General features: G+C 41.2%; 1 protein-coding gene across 1 annotated transcript in view; it reads left to right on the top strand.

The window, feature by feature from the left end:
* UGGT1 (UDP-glucose glycoprotein glucosyltransferase 1) overlaps window positions 1–8,188 on the top strand; it is a 112,871-nt gene extending 104,683 nt beyond the window's left edge. Inside the window, exons 39-41 of the mRNA XM_043894221.1 lie at window positions 1,777–1,893; window positions 2,319–2,487; window positions 4,125–8,188. Coding sequence (XP_043750156.1) covers window positions 1,777–1,893; window positions 2,319–2,487; window positions 4,125–4,150 — 312 coding nt within the window. The 3' untranslated portion in view covers window positions 4,151–8,188. The remainder of the gene's footprint in view (window positions 1–1,776; window positions 1,894–2,318; window positions 2,488–4,124) is intronic.
* Window positions 8,189–17,825: the final 9,637 nt, after the last annotated feature.

Genomic DNA, 17,825 nt, shown 5'->3' with positions numbered 1-17,825 from the left:
TGTACTCTGCCTATAAGTTAAATAAGCAGGGTGACAATATATAGCCTTGACATACTCCTTTTCCTATTTGGAACCAGTCTGTTGTTCCATGTCCAGTTCTAACTGTTGCTTCCTGGCCTGCATATAGGTTTATCAAGAGGCAGGTCAGGTGGTCGTATTCCCAACTCTTTCAGAATTTTCCACAGTTTATTGTGATCCACACAGTCGAAGGCTTTGGCATAGTCAATAAAGCAGAAATAGATGTTTTTCTGGAACTCTCTTGCTTTTTCGATGATCCAGTGGATGTTGGCAATTTGATCTTTCGTTCCTCTGCCTTTTCTAAAACCAGCTTGAACATCTGGAAGTTCACGGTTCATGTATTGCTGAAGTCTGGCTTGGAGAATTTTGAGCATTACTTTACCAGTGTGTGAGATGAGTGCAATTGTGCGGTAGTTTGAGCATTCTTTGGGATTGCCTTTCTTAGGGACTGGAATGAAAACTGACCTTTTCCAGTCCTGTGGCCACTGCTCAGTTTTCCAAATTTGCTGGTATATTGTGTGCAGCACTTTCACAGCATCACCCTTTAGGATTTGAAATAGCTCAACTGGAATTCCATCACATCCACTAGCTTTGTTCGTAGTGATGCTTTCTAAGGCCCACTTGACTTCACATTCCAGGATGTCTGGCTCTAGGTGAGTGATCACACCATTGTGATTATCTGGGTCATGAAGATCTTTTTTGTACAGTTCTTCTGTGTATTCTTGCCACCTCTTCTTAATATCTTCTGCTTCTGTTGGGTCCATAGCATTTCTGTCCTTTATCAAACTCATCTCTGCATGAAATGTTCCCTTGGTATCTCTAATTTTCTTGAAGAGATCTCTCGTCTTTCCCATTCTGTTGTTTTCCTCTATTTCTTTGCATTGATCGCTGAGGAAGGCTTTCTTATCTCTCTTTGGTATTCTTGGAACTCTGCATTCAAATGGGTATATCTTTCCCTTTCTCCTTTGCTTTTCACTTCTCTTCTTTTCACAGCTATTTGTAAGGCCTCTTCAGACAACCATTTTGCCTTTCTGCATTTCTTTTCCATGGGGATGGTCTTGATCCCTGTCTCCTGTACAATGTCATGAACCTCCGTCCATAGTGTCTTTTACAGTACCACAATTTGAAAGGATCAGTTCTTCAGCGCTCAGCCTTATGGTCCAACTCTCACATCCATACATGACTACTGGAAAAACCATAGCTTTAACTATGTATGTGGTTCTTTGTCAGCAAAGCAATGTCTCTGCTTTTTAATTTGCTGTCTAGGTTTTTCATAGCTTTCCTTCCAAGGAGAAAGCAGACTATTTGTGAGTTTTAGCCTAAAGTTTTTCAGGTGCTTCTTATGGGTAGGTGTTTTATGGATCATCTAAACTTTGGCTTTTAAAAACGCCATAAATAAATACTGTAGGTGCTTTACAGTTTTTGCTAAGGACTCTTTTCTGTTTTAAAATTTTGTGATTGGCATGTGATATGTGATGAGCCCCTAATTTGCTGTTCATTTATTTAAATATCCCCTAGCACTTTATTTCTAAATATTCTGTTTTGTATTTTATTGAAGCATAGTTGATTTACAATGTTGTGTTAATTTCTGCTATACAGCAAAGTGATTCAGATATAATATATGTTCTTATTCATGTTTTTCCATTATGTTTTATAATAGGATATTGAATATAGTTCCCTGTGCTCTATAGTAGGACCTTGTTGTTTATTCCCCGAGAACTTCACAGATTCTTGTGTTTTATCTTCTCTACTGAATAGGATTTGCCCAATAACATGATCCATCAGGTGCCAATTAAATCACTCCCTCAAGAATGGCTTTGGTGTGAAACGTGGTGTGATGATGCCTCTAAGAAAAGGGCAAAAACAATTGATTTGGTAAGTTGTCTGTGGCTGTTTCTGCATTCAGTCCAGTCTGATGTATTACTAGATAATTTGGTCTTTCTCTGTAATTGTGTAATTTGGGGGTTGCAGGACTTCTTACAGTAACCTCAGCAGGAAGGCAAATCCTCTATTGTCTGATGGGGCTGTTTTCACTATTTAGAATCCGCGAAGTTACCATTTGTCTTCCAGATCACTCTGTGCCTTGTAGTTTTTCCAAACGGACTTTCTCTTTCTGCCTTCCAGTAGCGCTCCACGACTTCTTTGCAGAAGCTTTGTGCAGCCCCTCCCACATTGCTTCTCATATCATTGTTCCTTTTGTCCAGTTAGGACCTGTAACCCAAGAAGAGAAACACCTCTGAATGCTATATAACATACCCTTCCTTTAACTTGGCTGAAGTATGTAATTTTGATTTTCACAGTGTAATAATCCAATGACCAAAGAGCCCAAGCTGGAGGCCGCTGTTCGAATTGTCCCAGAGTGGCAGGACTATGATCAGGAGATCAAACAGCTACAGCACCGCTTTCAGGAGGAGAAGGAAATGGGAGCACTGTATGGAGACAAGACAGCAAAGGAGGCAAGCCGAGAAGGTATGTATAGGTCTTTGGCTTTAGGTAGGTACTTCTTGGCCTGTCTGATTTCTGTTGCAGAAACAGAATCTTGTCAGAACAAGAAGAATCAGTTATTCAGTCTTCCATCGTGACATCTGGTAGTCTATATTTTTCACTTTGTTTATTCAGTTGGGCTTCTAGACAGTATTTATTAATGTAATTGCTGCCTTTTTTTCTTTTTCTTTCTCCCATCCTTCTTCCTCTCTTCCTCCCTCCTTCCCTTCCTTCTTTTGTTTTCTTTCTTTTTTTGAAGAAAGAGTGCTTTGTGATTATTATTGTTTAGGTTTATGAGTTTTGTGATACATGACATACACTGGTTTCTCTACTATGTGTACATTTTGAGTGGTAGCCAGTCCAAAAAAATTGTTAGAATACAAAAAGTGACTTTATATAAACCTTTAATAAGCTTCACTCTGGATTTTAATTTATTCAGCTCAAAACTAATTCTAAAAAAGCAATTATAGAAATGGATCTTGAGTGATTCACCTAAACATCCTGAAGACTGATATTAAATGATATTAAAATCCCAAAGACTGATATTAAATGATATTAAAATCACAGCTGAAATGTTGGATATTCACCATAAAAATAATTAAATTCATCAGTAAAACCTAAGGATTTTCATAAATAAATGGGTAAAGAATGTAGACATACTGTTTAAATAAGACAAAAGCACAAATAATAAATGAATTTGAAGAAACGGTAATCAAGTTAAAGGACTCGGGCATTACTATTACCACATAGAAAAGAGTGTACATATTGGTAATGCCGGGTTTCTCTGGTGGCTCAGATGGTAAAAAAATCTACCTGCAATGTAGGAGACCCAGGTTTGATCCCTGGTTCAGGAAGATAACCTGGAGAAGGGAATGGCTACCCACCCCACCGTTCTTGCCTGGAGAATTCCAGGGACAGAGGAACCTGGCAGGCTGCAGATCATAGGGGCACAAAGAGTTGGACATGACTGAGCAACTAACACTTTAACCTTTGGTGATTATGCCATTTGTTGGGGAAGATGGTGGTGAAACTCTTCTGGGTGAATCTTGTTGAAGCTGTGTGCATTAGAAAAATCCTTGTTAAAAGGCAGTAAATCAGTCATCAGGATTCATTAAAGTTTTAGATCCTCAACAATTCCTCTCTTGAGAATTTACCTTAGAAGAAATAATTGAATACAATAAAGAAGTTATATACCTGGAGAAATTTATTTTACTATCTTTTTTTTTAAGGCATTGGAAAATAGTTTAAACACCCAAGACTAGAAAATGGTAAATTACACTGCTACAGAGGAAAATTTATACGTTATTAAGTGAAAAAAGAAGAATCCTGACTAAATATATGTGCATTTTTACTAGAAGTAAATATTGTACTTGTGAAAACAATTTAGAGGGAGTAGGGGTATACAGTTAGTTTCAGTGTTCTTGAAAATAAAAATGTCTTTTTTGTTTTTGCTTTCAAAATATGACACAAACACACTAAACCAAAGCTCCTAAAAATTAAAAAAGAGAGATACAGTGAAGGTGGAGCACAAATAATAGCTTTCAGTAGCAGAAAATGCCCAGTCTGTACTTTATAACTTGACAGTGATCCATTTTTTCTCCACTTGCTCTCCTTTTCCATAGGACCTCAGACACATGAGGAATTATGATCTCCAGAGGAGGATAGGAAATCACACCATTTGAAAAACACTTTTTCTATTAAATGCTAGTTTTTTCCAATCTGTCTATACAACTGCTGATGAACCGACTGGGCAGGAGTGCTGCCCTTTCATCCTGACTCCCGCGGGCTGGCAGCTCTGGATCTCTGGGGTTAAGGCTCGCTACTAGATTCCAACCTCAGAGGAAGACAAGGAACTGATCTCTGGGGGACTCTATGAAGAGCAGGCCTCTCACCAGAAGAGAAGATGGCAAAAGCAACTGGAAGAAGAACAAGCCCACATGTGCTGCAGTGTCACACGAGGCCACTAACCGGAGCCGCCATGCCCTTCCTTACCTCAGTCCGCGGGGAGGCGCAGCGGAGCTCCGTCTGCAACCGGGGCCACCCGTCCGGGCGGATAGTGGATGCGGCGGCGGCTGTCCGAGCATCACCGGGTTTGCGCCGGTGGGCTCTGTGCCCTTCCCCAGCATCAGGTTCATTGTTAAATTGAAACCCAACGAACAATCATGTGTTTTCAGGCTAAGCTCGGGGCAAATTAATTTGGGGAGAGGATGGGGGGTGGATTGGGGTGAGGGTCGGGAAAATAGCAGCAGTAGGAGGGCTCTGGAGTGTTGGGGGTGGGGTCATGAGGAAAACCAGAAATTGGCCTTTCTGTTTTATACACCGTCAGAACCATTGTGACTAATATGAAATGAAGACATTATTCTTATTCTGCACCCAGCCCCAGTGAACTTTTTAAGTAATTGTTTTGTAAGCAGTTTTTGTATTTGCAAAAGTCTTTGCTTTCTCTTCCCACTTTCTTAAAAGAAGTCTGTTATTTCCTTACTGGATACAGCCATAGTAAGCCCCTCTCGTGATCCACCTTGAGGGGTTGAGAACTCCCTCAGGAAGGTCACCACGTCATTTACCCGCTGCTTCTCTGCAGAATTTTTGTCTCTCAGACCCAGGGGAAGTTGGCTTTGTCTTTTCTCTCCAAAAGACTCCCAGATCTGAGACCAGGAGAGATTTTGATTGTGTAATTCATGTTTTTCTATACACTGTTCTGTAGTTCTTTTAGTTTAAGCTGGCAGACGTTGCCAGCGTCCCCCCCAACCCTGTTCTGACTCCACAGAGTTGCTTCTTGAAGCAAGTTGGACTCATGAGTCATGGCTTTTTGTGTCTTTAGCAACCCAGAACAGCCCTTCCCCAGCAGCCTGTCCTGCTGGGTGGGCAGGGCTGGGAGGTGCCCAGAGGAGTCTTCCGGTTGTGAGAGACTGCAGGTCCTGCTCCCCATCTCCCCAGGCTGCAGGCTACAGCAGCAGAGCACTCCGTGGACTGTGCCTCCTTCCAGTGTCTTAGGACAAATACCAAGCATTAGTTCAGGAGTCTGTAAGTCTGAAGGAGCTTTTGAGTTTGCTTTTGTAAAAACTGGGGAGGAGGGACTTGTAGATAAATTGATCCAAGACTAAAAAGGTCCCTTAGAGTTGTTGCTGTTGACAAAGGCGGTAATGTGATCTCTCCCTCCCCCCACCCCCAACACCGCTCCTCTACTAGTAGTAGCAGCTAAAGGGATAGAATCAATGAGGATGAAAGACAGTTGCTCAGCTTCGTCTGAGGTTTAATTTAAGCCTTCAGAGAAGCTGCCGCCGCCACCACTTGTGTCTATAAACCATGGGCACAGTTGTGCTTTTTTCCAGTTTATTTTCTGGGATATTGAGCAGGAAATAACTAAAGTCACTGGGATATGCCTTCTAAATGCTGGGGGACATGGAACAGGGCACCTTTCCACATCTTTTTGCCTGGTCTCTCATGAGTATTCTGTATGAGGAAGGTGCAGTGTGAAATCTATTCTCTGTGCAGTGTGTATTTTCATTGCCCCTTACCACCCTGGATTTAAGTCTTAGTAATAGTTGAATCTAAATATGCAAGACCCAGCTTGCTTCTGAGATGGCCTCAGTCCCTCCTCCTCATGCCAGGAATTCTTGGTTCATGTGGCATAAGATCTTCCAAAATGAATCTCTAGCACCCTAGGAAATGATGCTGCCACTAAAATTTGGTCTTGGTCAGCTTTGTCTGCTGTTTCTACTGTATGAAAGCAAATTGTGACTGAAAAGATTGGTACATTTTTTTCCTAAGAAACATGAATTGATTTCACTGAAAAGTCGAAGCTTCTGGAAACTGTTCACAGGGTGTTGTTTTTAACCATTGTGTATATGTCATGAATTTTTTTCTTTCATCATGCCATAATAGAAAACTTGTCTTAATCAGTGCCAGAGTGATACGAAATAATGTGACATGTCAGAATGAAATGCAACAGTGTGACTTCTTATGTTCTGTGAACAGTGATATTTGATTGAGGTCAAAATGTGTGTAACACAATCTGCTGTTGGGGCATGCCTGTGTTTTGTTTTAAAATGGTCCTCTATCTGTAGCACATTCAGAATGATGGTGTGTTATTTTTCCATACAATTGATAAAGTGTGGAATCTCTCTCAATGGTATTTCAGAGTGCACACGCATCTGATAAGCCCATGTATTTTGTGAGCTCAGCTCTCCGGGGAGAGCAAAGGTTTTATAAACATTAAGAAGCAGTTCTAAGAATGGAGCTTAGTTTCCTCTGCTGTCCTCACGACTTCCTATTACGAACCTTCTTAAGATTCTGATGGAATAAACAATGATTATCTGGTTGCAGAATCCCTGATGGCTAGGGACAACAGTGCAGCTTCCAGAAGAGACTGGGAGGAAGGAAAATCTATTTCCTTTGACTGGGAATTACATCATACTGACACTGTGACATGGAGCCAGCCAGACACCACCCTCACAAGTGCGATTCCTCTTCCCCCACACCTGCCTCGTGAGTAAATTTAGGTACTTGAAAGCAGTTTTTTTCCCCCTACAATTGTCATGAATGGTTAAAAGAAGTGATTCAATTCAAGAGTTCCAAGGGAACATCTAGTGTGTTTTTCTGAATAAAATGATGTTAGTACTGTAGTATCAAATTTCATGGAAATATTAAAGTTTTGGTAAAGATATATAATGGAAAATTTCTCTTGGTAACAACAAATGGAGGGTGCATTGTATGCAAAGTTATTTAAATATATATTCCATTGTGTAATTTTAATAATTTTTTAAATATTTGATTTTATGGGGACATTTTTGTGGGTTAATCAACTTGAATATTGCTGTTAAGTATCTAGTCTGGTGGGATAAGCTTTTTAATTTAAATTCCTGTTTTCTCAGTCTTGATATAGTGAGGAAAGATCTTTAACCTGACAGAGTTCACCAAATGTAGACATCATTAACTCAGGTTGTCATTGCTGTTTCAGAGTATCTGGAGGATACCAGTTCCTCTTTCATTATTTGGTCTTTGATCTCTCAATCTAATGCAGAAATGACTTTTGAGTGGCGATGAGTCAGTGCACTGACTGGAGGATCTCTCCCCGTCAGGGTGTCATGAGTGCTGACAATTTTTTAAAAACAAATCAGGAAATCAGCTTCAGAGGTAGTCCAGAAGTAAGGCCATCTCCTGAGCCTTTTCCAGTGACCTCACAGCACAGAGGCCAAATGTGGCAGATTTAAGTAGGACATGAGTTAGGGTATGAAGCAGAGCCTTCATCCCACCTGTAATTTATCCATCGCCTTACTTGTCACCTTTTAGATTTCCTCAGAGAAATGGGTATACTTCCTCTTTAAAATGAAAATAGCAAAATACATTAACCTAAGGTCAACAATTTGAGACAAGAATATCAAGTACCATGTTTTCCAGTCACTTGTTTTTGGTAATAATAAGGTAAACATGGAAAAACAAAAATATTAGAATTTTTAAAGAAACTATGTACTTAAAAAAAACCCTTTGTAACTCTTCTATTTTATTGTAATCATGCTCTATGAAATGCACCATAGGTTTGGGTGCTGCCCCTTGCTTTGGAACAAGCACTGGGGCACTAAATGTCTGCAGAGCCCTCTGCGCCTGAAATGAACTGAGAATGAATTTCTGGTACTGTAATGAAAATAAGGTCAACACAATAAACTTTTCCTTCTCTTCTTTAAAACCCCCTGGTCTGTCATTCAGTTTTTCTGTCTAGGAAGAGTAGATGGTTAGAGCTCGAAGTTCCACCCCTTCATCTGACACAAGCAGCAGGCCTGGACAGGAGGAAGAACTTTACCTGAACATCTTATCTAGTGAGGAGCTGGGTCCAGGTGCAGCTGATTCTTTAGGTTCTCAGGAGAGCATTTAGGCCTTTTCTAGGTCCCCAACTTCGGGGAACTGCCTCAGGCAGGATCTGGCAGGCAAGCTGCCCAAGAAGCACTAACCATAACAGGTAGGATGTCAGGGGCTTTGTTCATTTTGGAAATTCTCAGAACTACTCTGGGGCTGGATTTAAGGTTGAAGATACAGCTCCCACTTTTCAGGTGCTCACTGGGCACTGCACGCTGGTGTAACGAGAGCTGTTGCAGAGGTGGAGGCGGGGGAGGGGGCCCTTGTGACTGTGAGAACACAGCAAAGAGCACCTAAGATGGAGGAGGGATTTGGTGGCCAGGAAAAGCCTCGACAAGGAGATGGTCCTTAAACTGAAGCTTGAGGAACCAGCAGCGTTACCCATGTAGAAGGAGGGAGACGGGGATACGAGGAGGAGTGAGAGCTGGTATCATCTCATTTAGGGAGTCAACGTGTGAACCTCTGTGGCTGGTGTCATGGTCAGAAGAGAGGTGCTGGAGGGGCGATCTGAGTTGGTCTGGGGCCATCAGAAATCCCCTGAGGGGTTTTAAACTGGGTGCCAACATGAAATCACATTTTTCTTGTAAAAAATATTACTAATGTATATAGCATGTGAAGGTACAAGTACACAAACATATACCTTGGTAGATTTTCAAAGGGGGAAAATCCCAGAAAGGAGGAAGCCACAGAGATTTGAATTTGCCTTACAGGTGTCTGGTACTGGGGGGAAAACATTTGGCATTTGTGTCCCACCAGGTGAAAGAGCCTGATGTTGGGAAAGATTGAAGGCAGGAGGAAAAGGGATGACAGAGGATGTGATGGTTGGATGGCATCACTGACTCAATGGACGTGAATTTCAGCAAACTCTGGGAAATAGTGAAGGACGGGGAAGCCTGGCATGCTACAGTCCATGGAATCACAAATCCTAAAAGATGATGCTGTGGAAGTGCTGCACTCAATATGCCAGCAAATTTGGAAAACTCAGCAGTGGCCACAGGACTGGAAGAAGTCACTTTTCATTCCAATCCCAAAGAAGGGCAATGCCAAAGAATGTTCAAACTACCACACATTTGCCCTCATTTCACACAGTAGCAAGGTAATGCTCAAAATTCTTCAAGCTAGGCTTCAACAGTATGTGAACTGAGACCTTCCAGATGGACAAGCTGGATTTAGAAATGGCAGTAACCAGAGATCAAATTGCAAACATCTGTTGGATCGTAAAAAAAAGCAAGAGAATTCCAGAAAGACATCTGCTTCATTTACTACACTAAAGGCTTTGTGTGGATTACAACAAACTGTGGAAAATAAGAAATGGGAATACCAGACCACCTTACCTTCCTCCTGAGAAACCTGTATGCAGGTCAAGAAGCAACAGTTAAAATCAGCCATGGAACAATGGACTGGTTCCAAATTGGGGGAGGAGTCACCTTGCTTATATAACATCTATGCAGAGTACATCATGTGAAATGCCAGCCTGGATGAAACAGAAGCTGGACTCAAGATTGCCGGGAGAAATGTCAATAACCTCAGATATGCAGATGAGACCAGCCTAATAGCAGAAAGTGAAGAGAAATTAAAGAGCCTCTTGATGAAGGTGAACTACTCCATGTTCAAGGTCAGGAGGGGAGGCCGTGAGAAGATACCACTTGTCCAAGGTAAGGAGCAGCGGCTCCACTTGCTGGAGCAGCTGTGAAGAGATACCCCACGTCCAAGGTAAGAGAAACCCGGGTAAGACGGTAGGTGTTGCAAGAGGGCATCAGAGGGCAGAAACATGAAAACCATAATCACAGAAAAGTAGCCAATCTGATCATAGGACCACAGTCGTGTCTAACTCAATGAAACTAAGCCATGCTGTGTGGGGCCACCCAAGATGGTCAGGTCATGGTAGAGAGGTCTGACAGAATGTGGTCCACTGGAGAAGGGAATGGCAAACCACTTCAGTATTCTTGCCTTGACAACCCCATGAACAGTATGAAAAGGCAAAATGATAGGATACTGAAAGAGGAACTCCCCAGGTCGGTAGGTGCCCAGTATGCTACTGGAGATCAGTGGAGAAATAACTCCAGAAAGAATGAAGGGATGGAGCCAAAGCAAAAACAATACCCAGTTGTGGATGTGACTGGTGATAGAAGAAAGGTCCAATGCTGTAAAGAGCAATATTGCACAGGAACCTGGAATGTTAGGTCCATGAATCAAGGCAAATTGGAAGTGGTCAAACAGGAGATGGCAAGAGTGAATGTTGACATTCTAGGAATCAGTGAACTAAAATGGACTGGAATGGGTGAATTTAACTCAGATGGCCATTATATCTACTACTGTGGGCAGGAATCCCTTAGAAGAAATGGAGTAGCCATTGTGGTCAATAAAAGAGTCTGAAATGCAGTACTTGGATGCAATCTCAAATAAGACAGAATGATCTCTGTTCATTTCCAAGGCAAACCATTCAATATCATGGTAATCCAAGCCTATGCCCCAACCAGTAACGCTGAAGAAGCCAAAGTTGAATAAAGTTCTACGAAGACTTACAAGACCTTTTAGAACTAACACCCAAAACAGATCTCCTTTTCATTATAGGGGACTGGAATGCAAAAGAAGGAAGTCAAGAAACACCTGGAGTAACAGGCAAATTTGGCCTTGGAGTACGGAATGAAGCAGGGCAAAGGCTAGTAGAGTTTTGCCAAGAGAACGCACTGGTCACAGCAAACACCCTCTTCCAACAACACAAGAGAAGACTCTACACATGGACATCACCAGATGGCCAACACCGAAATCAAATTGATTATATTCTTTGCAGCCAAAGATGGAGAAGCTCTGTACAGTCAGCAAAAACAAGACCGGGAGCTGACTGTGGCTCAGATCATGAACTCCTTATTGCCAAATTCAGACTTAGATTGAAGAAAGTAGGGAAAACCACTAGACCATTCAGGTATGACCTAAATCAAATCCCTTATGACTATACAGTGGAAGTGAGAAATAGATTTAAGGGACTAGATCTGATAGACATAATGCCTGATGAGCTATGGACTGAGGTTCATGACACTGTACATGAGACAGGGATCAAGACCATCCCCATGGAAAAGAAATGCAAAAAGGCAAAATGGTTGTCTGAGGAGGCCTTACAAATAGCTGTGAAGAGAAGAGAAGCGAAAAGCAAAGGAGAAAAGGAAAGATATTCCCATTTGAATGCAGAGTTCCAAGAATAGCAAGGAGAGATAAGAAAGCCTTCCTCAGCTATCAATGCAAAGAAATAGAGGAAAACAACAGAATGGGAAAGACTAGAGATCTCTTCAAGAAAATTGGAGATACCGAGGGAACATTTCATGCAAAGATGGGTTCGATAAAGGACAGAAATGGTATGGACCTAACAGAAGCAGAAGATATTAAGAAGAGGTGGCAAGAATACACAGAAGAACTGTACAAAAAAGATCTTCATGACCCAGATAATCACAATGGTGTGATCACTCACCTAGAGCCAGACATCCTGGAATGTGAAGTCAAGTGGGCCTTAGAAAGCATCACTATGAACAAAGCTAGTGGAAGTAGTGGAATTCCAGTTAAGCTATTTCAGATCCTAAAAGATGGTGCTGTGAAAGTACTGCACTCAATATGCCAGCAAATTTGGAAAACTCAGCAGTGGCCACAGGACCAGAAAAGGTCAGTTTTCATTCCAATCCCTACTAAAGGCAATCCCAAAGAATGCTCAAACTACCACACAATTGCACTTATCTCACATGCTAGTAAAGTAATATTCAAAATTCCCCAAGCCAGACTTCAGCAATACGTGAACCGTGAACTTCCAGATGTTCAAGCTGCTTTTAGAAAAGGCAGAGGAATGAGAGATCAAATTGCCAACATCCGCTGGATCCTCGAAAAAGCAAGAGAGTTACAGAAAAACATCTATTTCTGCTTTATTGACTCTGCCAAAGCCTTCGACTGTGTGGATCACAATAAACTGTGGAAAATTCTGAAAGAGATGGGAATACCAGACCACCTGACCTGCCTCTTGAGAAACCTGTATGCAGGTCAGGAAGCAACAGTTAGAACTGGACATGGAACAACAGACTGGTTCCAAATAGGCACATCAAGGCTGTATATTGTCACCCTGCTTATTTAACTTATATGCAGAGTACATCATGAGAAATGCTGGGCTGGAGGAAGCACAAGCTGGAATCAAGATTGCCAGGAGAAATATCAGTAACCTCAGATATGCAGATGACACCATCCTTATGGCAGAAAATGAAGGTGAACTAAAAAGCCTCTTGATGAAAGTGAAAGAGGAGAGTGAAAAAGTTGGCTTAAAGCTCAACATTCAGAAAACTAAGATCATGGCATCTGGTCCCATGCTTCATGGGAAATAGATGGGTAGACAGTGGAAACAGTGTCAGATTTTACTTTCTTGGGCTCCAAAATCACTGCAGATGGTGATTGCAGCCATGAAATTAAAAGACACTCCTAAGAAGGAAAGTTATGACCAACCTAGATAGCATATTAAAAAGCAGAGACATTACTTTGCCAACAAAGGTCCGTCTGGTCAAGGCTATGGTTTTTCCAGTGGTCATGTATGGATGTGAGAGTTGGACTATAAAGAAAGGTGAGTGCCGAAAAATTGTTGCTTTTGAACTATGGTGTTGGAGAAGACTCTTGAGAGTCCCTTGGACTGGACTCTCCAGTCCAACCAGCCCGTCTAGGTCTCCAACCAGCAAGGAGATCCAACCAGCCCATCTTAAAGGTGATCAGTCCTGGGTGTTCATTGGAAGGACTGGTAGTGAAGCTGAAACTCCAGTACTTTGGCCACCTCATGCGAAGAGTTGACTCATTGGAAAAAACCCTGATGCTGGGAGGGATTGGGGGCAGGAGGAGAAGGGGACGACAGAGGATGAGATGGTTGGATGGCATCACCAACTCAATGCACATGAGTTTGACTAAACTCCAGGAGTTGGTGTGCTGCATTTCATGGGGTCATAAAGAGTTGGACACGACTGAGTGACTGAACTGAACTGAACTGAACTGAACTGATGAAGGTGAAAGAGGAGAGCGAAAAGGCTGGCTTAAAATGAAACATTCAAAAAACCTAGATTATGGCATCCAGTTGCATCACTTCATGGCAAATAGATAGGGAAACAATGGAAACAGTGACAGACATTATTTTCTCGGGTTCCAAAATCATTGTGGCCTGTGACGGCAGCCATGAAATTAAAAAACGTTTGCTCCTTTGAAATAAAGTTATGACAAACGTAGACAGCATATTAAAAAGCAGAGACATTACTTTGCCTACAAAGGTCTATATGGTCAAAGCTATGGTTTTTCCAGTAGTCATGTATGGATGTGAGAGCTGGAAAATATAAAGGCTGAGAGCTGAAAAATTGATGCCTTTGAACTGTGGTGTTGGAGAAGACTCTTGAGAGTCCCTTGGACAGCAAGGAGATCAAACCAGTGAATCCTAAAGGAAATCAGTCCTGAATATTCATTGAAAGGACTGATGCTAGAGCTGAAGCTCCAATACTTTGGCCACCTGATGTGAATAACTGACTCACTGGAAAAGACCTGTATGCTGAGGAAGATTGAAGGCAAGAGGAGAAAAGGACGACAGAGAATGAGATGGTTGGTTGGCATAACCGACTGACTCAATGGACATGAGTTTGAGCAAACTCCGGTAAATAGTGAAGGACAGGTAAGCTTGGCGTGCTGCAGTTGATGGGGTTGGAAAGTGTCAGACACAACTGAACGAGTGAATGATAGCAGCAGTGTTAGAGAGGTCAGTAAATATCTGGGGCTTTCCATTGAATCCAGGTCCTGGCCCCAGGATGCAAGGCTAACCTCAAATAGATTCACTCTGTTGTTTTAGTTGCTAAGCTGTGTCTGACCCTTTGCAATCCCATGGACTCTAGCCTGCCAGGCTCCTCTGTCCATTAAATTTCCCAGGCAAGAATACTGGAGTGGGTTGCCATTTCCTTCTCCAAGGGATCTTCCTGACTCAGGGATCAAACCTGCATGTCCTGCATTGCAGGTGGATTCCTTACCACTGAGCCACCAGGGAAGCTCAGACCTACTCTAATAAAGTCTTAAATCAAAATGATCTGCTAGTAACTCCCTACTAGCTAGTAACTCCTTACTAAAACAAAACTGAATAGTTTTCATGTGAAAATTAATGAATCCAGAGTCTCTATGATACATCATTCAGAATGTCCAGTATACAGTCATAAATCAGACATAGGAAATAGGAATGTATGACATATAAATGAAGCAAAAAAAATCAAGAGACAAATAGGCAAACAAGATATTGAAAGTATTGAATAAGAATTTAACATAACTATTCAAAATTGGGGAAAGAGTATGTCAAGGCTGTATATTTTCACCCTGCCTATCTAACTTATATGCAGAGTACATCATGCAAAATGCCAGGCCGGGAGAAACACAAGCTGGAATCTACATTGCCAGGAGAAATATCAGCAATCGCAGATAACATCCCTCTTATGGCAGAAAGCAAAGAGGGACTAAAGTGCCTCTTGATGAAGGTGAAAGAGGAGAATGAAAAAGCTGGTTTAAAACTCAACATTCTTTCGAAACATCCCACCCTCACCTTCTCCCACAGAGTTCAAAAGTCTGTTCTGTACTTCTGTGTCTCTTTTTCTGTTTTGCATATAGGGTTATCATTACCATCTTTCTAAATTCCATATATATGTGTTAGTATGCTGTAATGTTCTTTATCTTTCTGGCTTACTTCACTCTGTATAATGGGCTCCAGTTTCATCCATCTCATTAGAACTGATTCAAATGAATTCTTTTTCATGGCTGAGTAATATTCCATGGTGTATATGTACCACAGCTTCCTTATCCATTCGTCTGCTGATGGGCATCTAGGTTGCTTCCGTGTCCTGGCTATTATAACCAGGCTCCTTTCAAATCACTGCTTCTGCCCTGGGTCCTGGAGCATGTGAGATTTTATGTGGACCATTTACAAGTGGAGTCTCTATCTCCCACAGCCCTCTGGTTGTCCTGAAGGTAGGCCCCACTGACCCTCAAAGCTTCCTCACTCCTTGGGGAGAACCTGTGTGGTTACACTTCTTCTCCCATTTGTGGGTCACCTACCGGGGGTATGTGTCTTGACTACACTGCATCTCTGCCCCTCCTCCGACTGTCTCCTTGTGGCTCCTTCTTTTTTGCTGTTGTTTTTCTTTGTTTAAGTTGATATATTTTAACTGTGAGTTAAATATATTTTATCCTTTAAACACAATGCCATGTAACGTTTAGTCCTGAGACAATGAAGTAAACATCTTTTGTTTGCTTTTTTGTTGTTGTTGTTTTTGGTTTTTTTAACTTTCTTGGAGTACAGTTGACTTACTGTTAGCTTGTGTTAGCTTCAGGTATACAGTGAAGTAATTCTCCATTCTTTCTCCAATTCTTTTCTCATATAGGTTATCTCTGTCAGGATGGGGGATTCTCCAGGCAAGAATACTGGAGCATATTGGCCAATACTGGTTGCCATACTCTTATAGAGCACTACATTTCCTGCTGTCCTAGCTGCCATCCCCCTTGAGTACCTGGTGCTGCCAGAACCCTTGCAACCCAGGTAACTGCACCACCTCCACACCTGGTCCTCATGGGGACAAACCCAAGTCCTCCAGGGCAACATCAGGAGCAAACCTCAGTGGAGAACCCACATGTAGAGGTGGAAATAAAACCACAGTTGAAACCCAGGGGCAGTGTGACTAAGGAAGAAGACCCAAAACCTTCCCACCAGCTGTACAAACTGCAGATTAAATCCACACAATCAACGAAGCAGACTCTGTGTCTATGGAATCTATAAAAGGCCATTGAGAGCGCCCACAAAAGAAAACGCACTAGTTCTGATAGCTGTGGACATTGGAGGAGAGAACACACAGGAGTAGGACCAGATTAGAATCTGAGCTGCCCCCACAGCAGGTCCACAGACCAGCACAGTGTTGAGGGCATCCTAGGGAGCTGAGGTGGACTGTGACTCCCAGCGAGGGAAAGGACTCTGACAGCAGTGACTCGAGAAAAACATTTATTATTCTTATGTTTCGACTTGTTCTGTAGATTTTTTGGATTTTTTTTCTCCTTTTTTCCCCTGCTGTTGTAGGGGCACTAAGAAATCCAATTAAGCTTTTAAGTTTTTTTTCTTTCCAAGTCACATTTTTTATTGCTGTTATAAACCTCTGCTTCTATGTTGGGCTTTTGCAGTTCTGTGGAGTTTTCCTTATTTTTACTTTTCAATTTTTTTAATTTTAAGTTTTAATACTTTAAACCTATTGTTATTTTTTCTACATGTATTCCTTTGTTTGTCTTTCCTACTGTTCTTTTCCCCTTACAGTTAATCTTTAATGTATATAAATCTTTTTCATCTACCTCTATTTAATTTTGCATATCTATCCTTTCTTTCTTTACTTTCTCTCCTTTCCTCTCAACATATTTGTTAGTTTTCTTTTCATTGCTTTATTCTCCAGTTGCTTTAGTTTTGTTTTCCAGTTTGTGCTTTAGATTTTGTTCTGGTAGATATAATTTTTGGTTTCCTTTGTTTGCCAGGTCAATCTATTTTACTTTATTTTTGTTGGACTGTTTTGATTTTGCTTATGGGTGTATATGTATGTGTGTATATTCAGTCACATTTTTATTGTTGTTATAAACCTCTGCCTCTGCATTGGGCTTTTGCAGTTCTGTAGAGTTTTCCTTTTTTTTTTTCTTTTTCTTTTTTCTTCCTTTTTGTTCTTTTCTCTTTTTAATAATTTTAATTAAAAAAATTTTTTAAACCTATTGTATTTTTTCTACATGTATTCCTTTGTTTGTCTTTCCTACTGTTCTTTCCCCCTTGCAGTTAATCTTTAATGTATATAAATCTTCCTCATCTACCTCTTTAACTTTGCACATCTATTCTTTCTTTCTTCTTTTTCCTCTCAACATATTTGCTAGTTTTGTTTTCATTGCTTTATTCCCCACTTGGCACCTTGCTTTAGTTTTGTTTTCCAATTTGTGCTTGTTAGTTTTGCCAGTTAGCTTCTTAACTGGTAAATAAAATTTTTGATTTTCTTTGTTCTTTGAGTCAATCTACTTTATTTTTGTTGGACTGTTTTGACTTTGCTTATGGGTGTATATGTGTATGTGTATATTCCATTATTTTAATTATTATTTGCCTGACTCTGTAACTGCTATTTGTCTGGGTTTCATCTTTGGTTTCTCATTTTTGGATATTTGTTTTAATCTCACTTAATGCCATAACAAACTGCTTGTGGAATTATGGAATTATCGTTACTGACCAGAGATCAAGCCCTGAGCGTGGAAGCACTGACTCCAAGACCCTAGACTACCAGAGAATTAACCCTAGGGAGTATCAAATAGTGAGAACTCACACAAAGGAAACTACTTGAATATAAGGCTAGACATCACCCAACCACCAGTAGCATCCTGTGCAGGAAGACTCATCTAAACAACAAACAAAACAAAAATACAAACCC

This window comes from Cervus elaphus, chromosome 33 (genome assembly GCF_910594005.1).
Source record: "Cervus elaphus chromosome 33, mCerEla1.1, whole genome shotgun sequence".
In the NCBI taxonomy this organism is placed as follows: Eukaryota; Metazoa; Chordata; class Mammalia; order Artiodactyla; family Cervidae; genus Cervus; species Cervus elaphus.
Note: the sequence above shows the minus strand (reverse complement) of the source record. Positions and strands in the feature narration are given on the sequence as shown.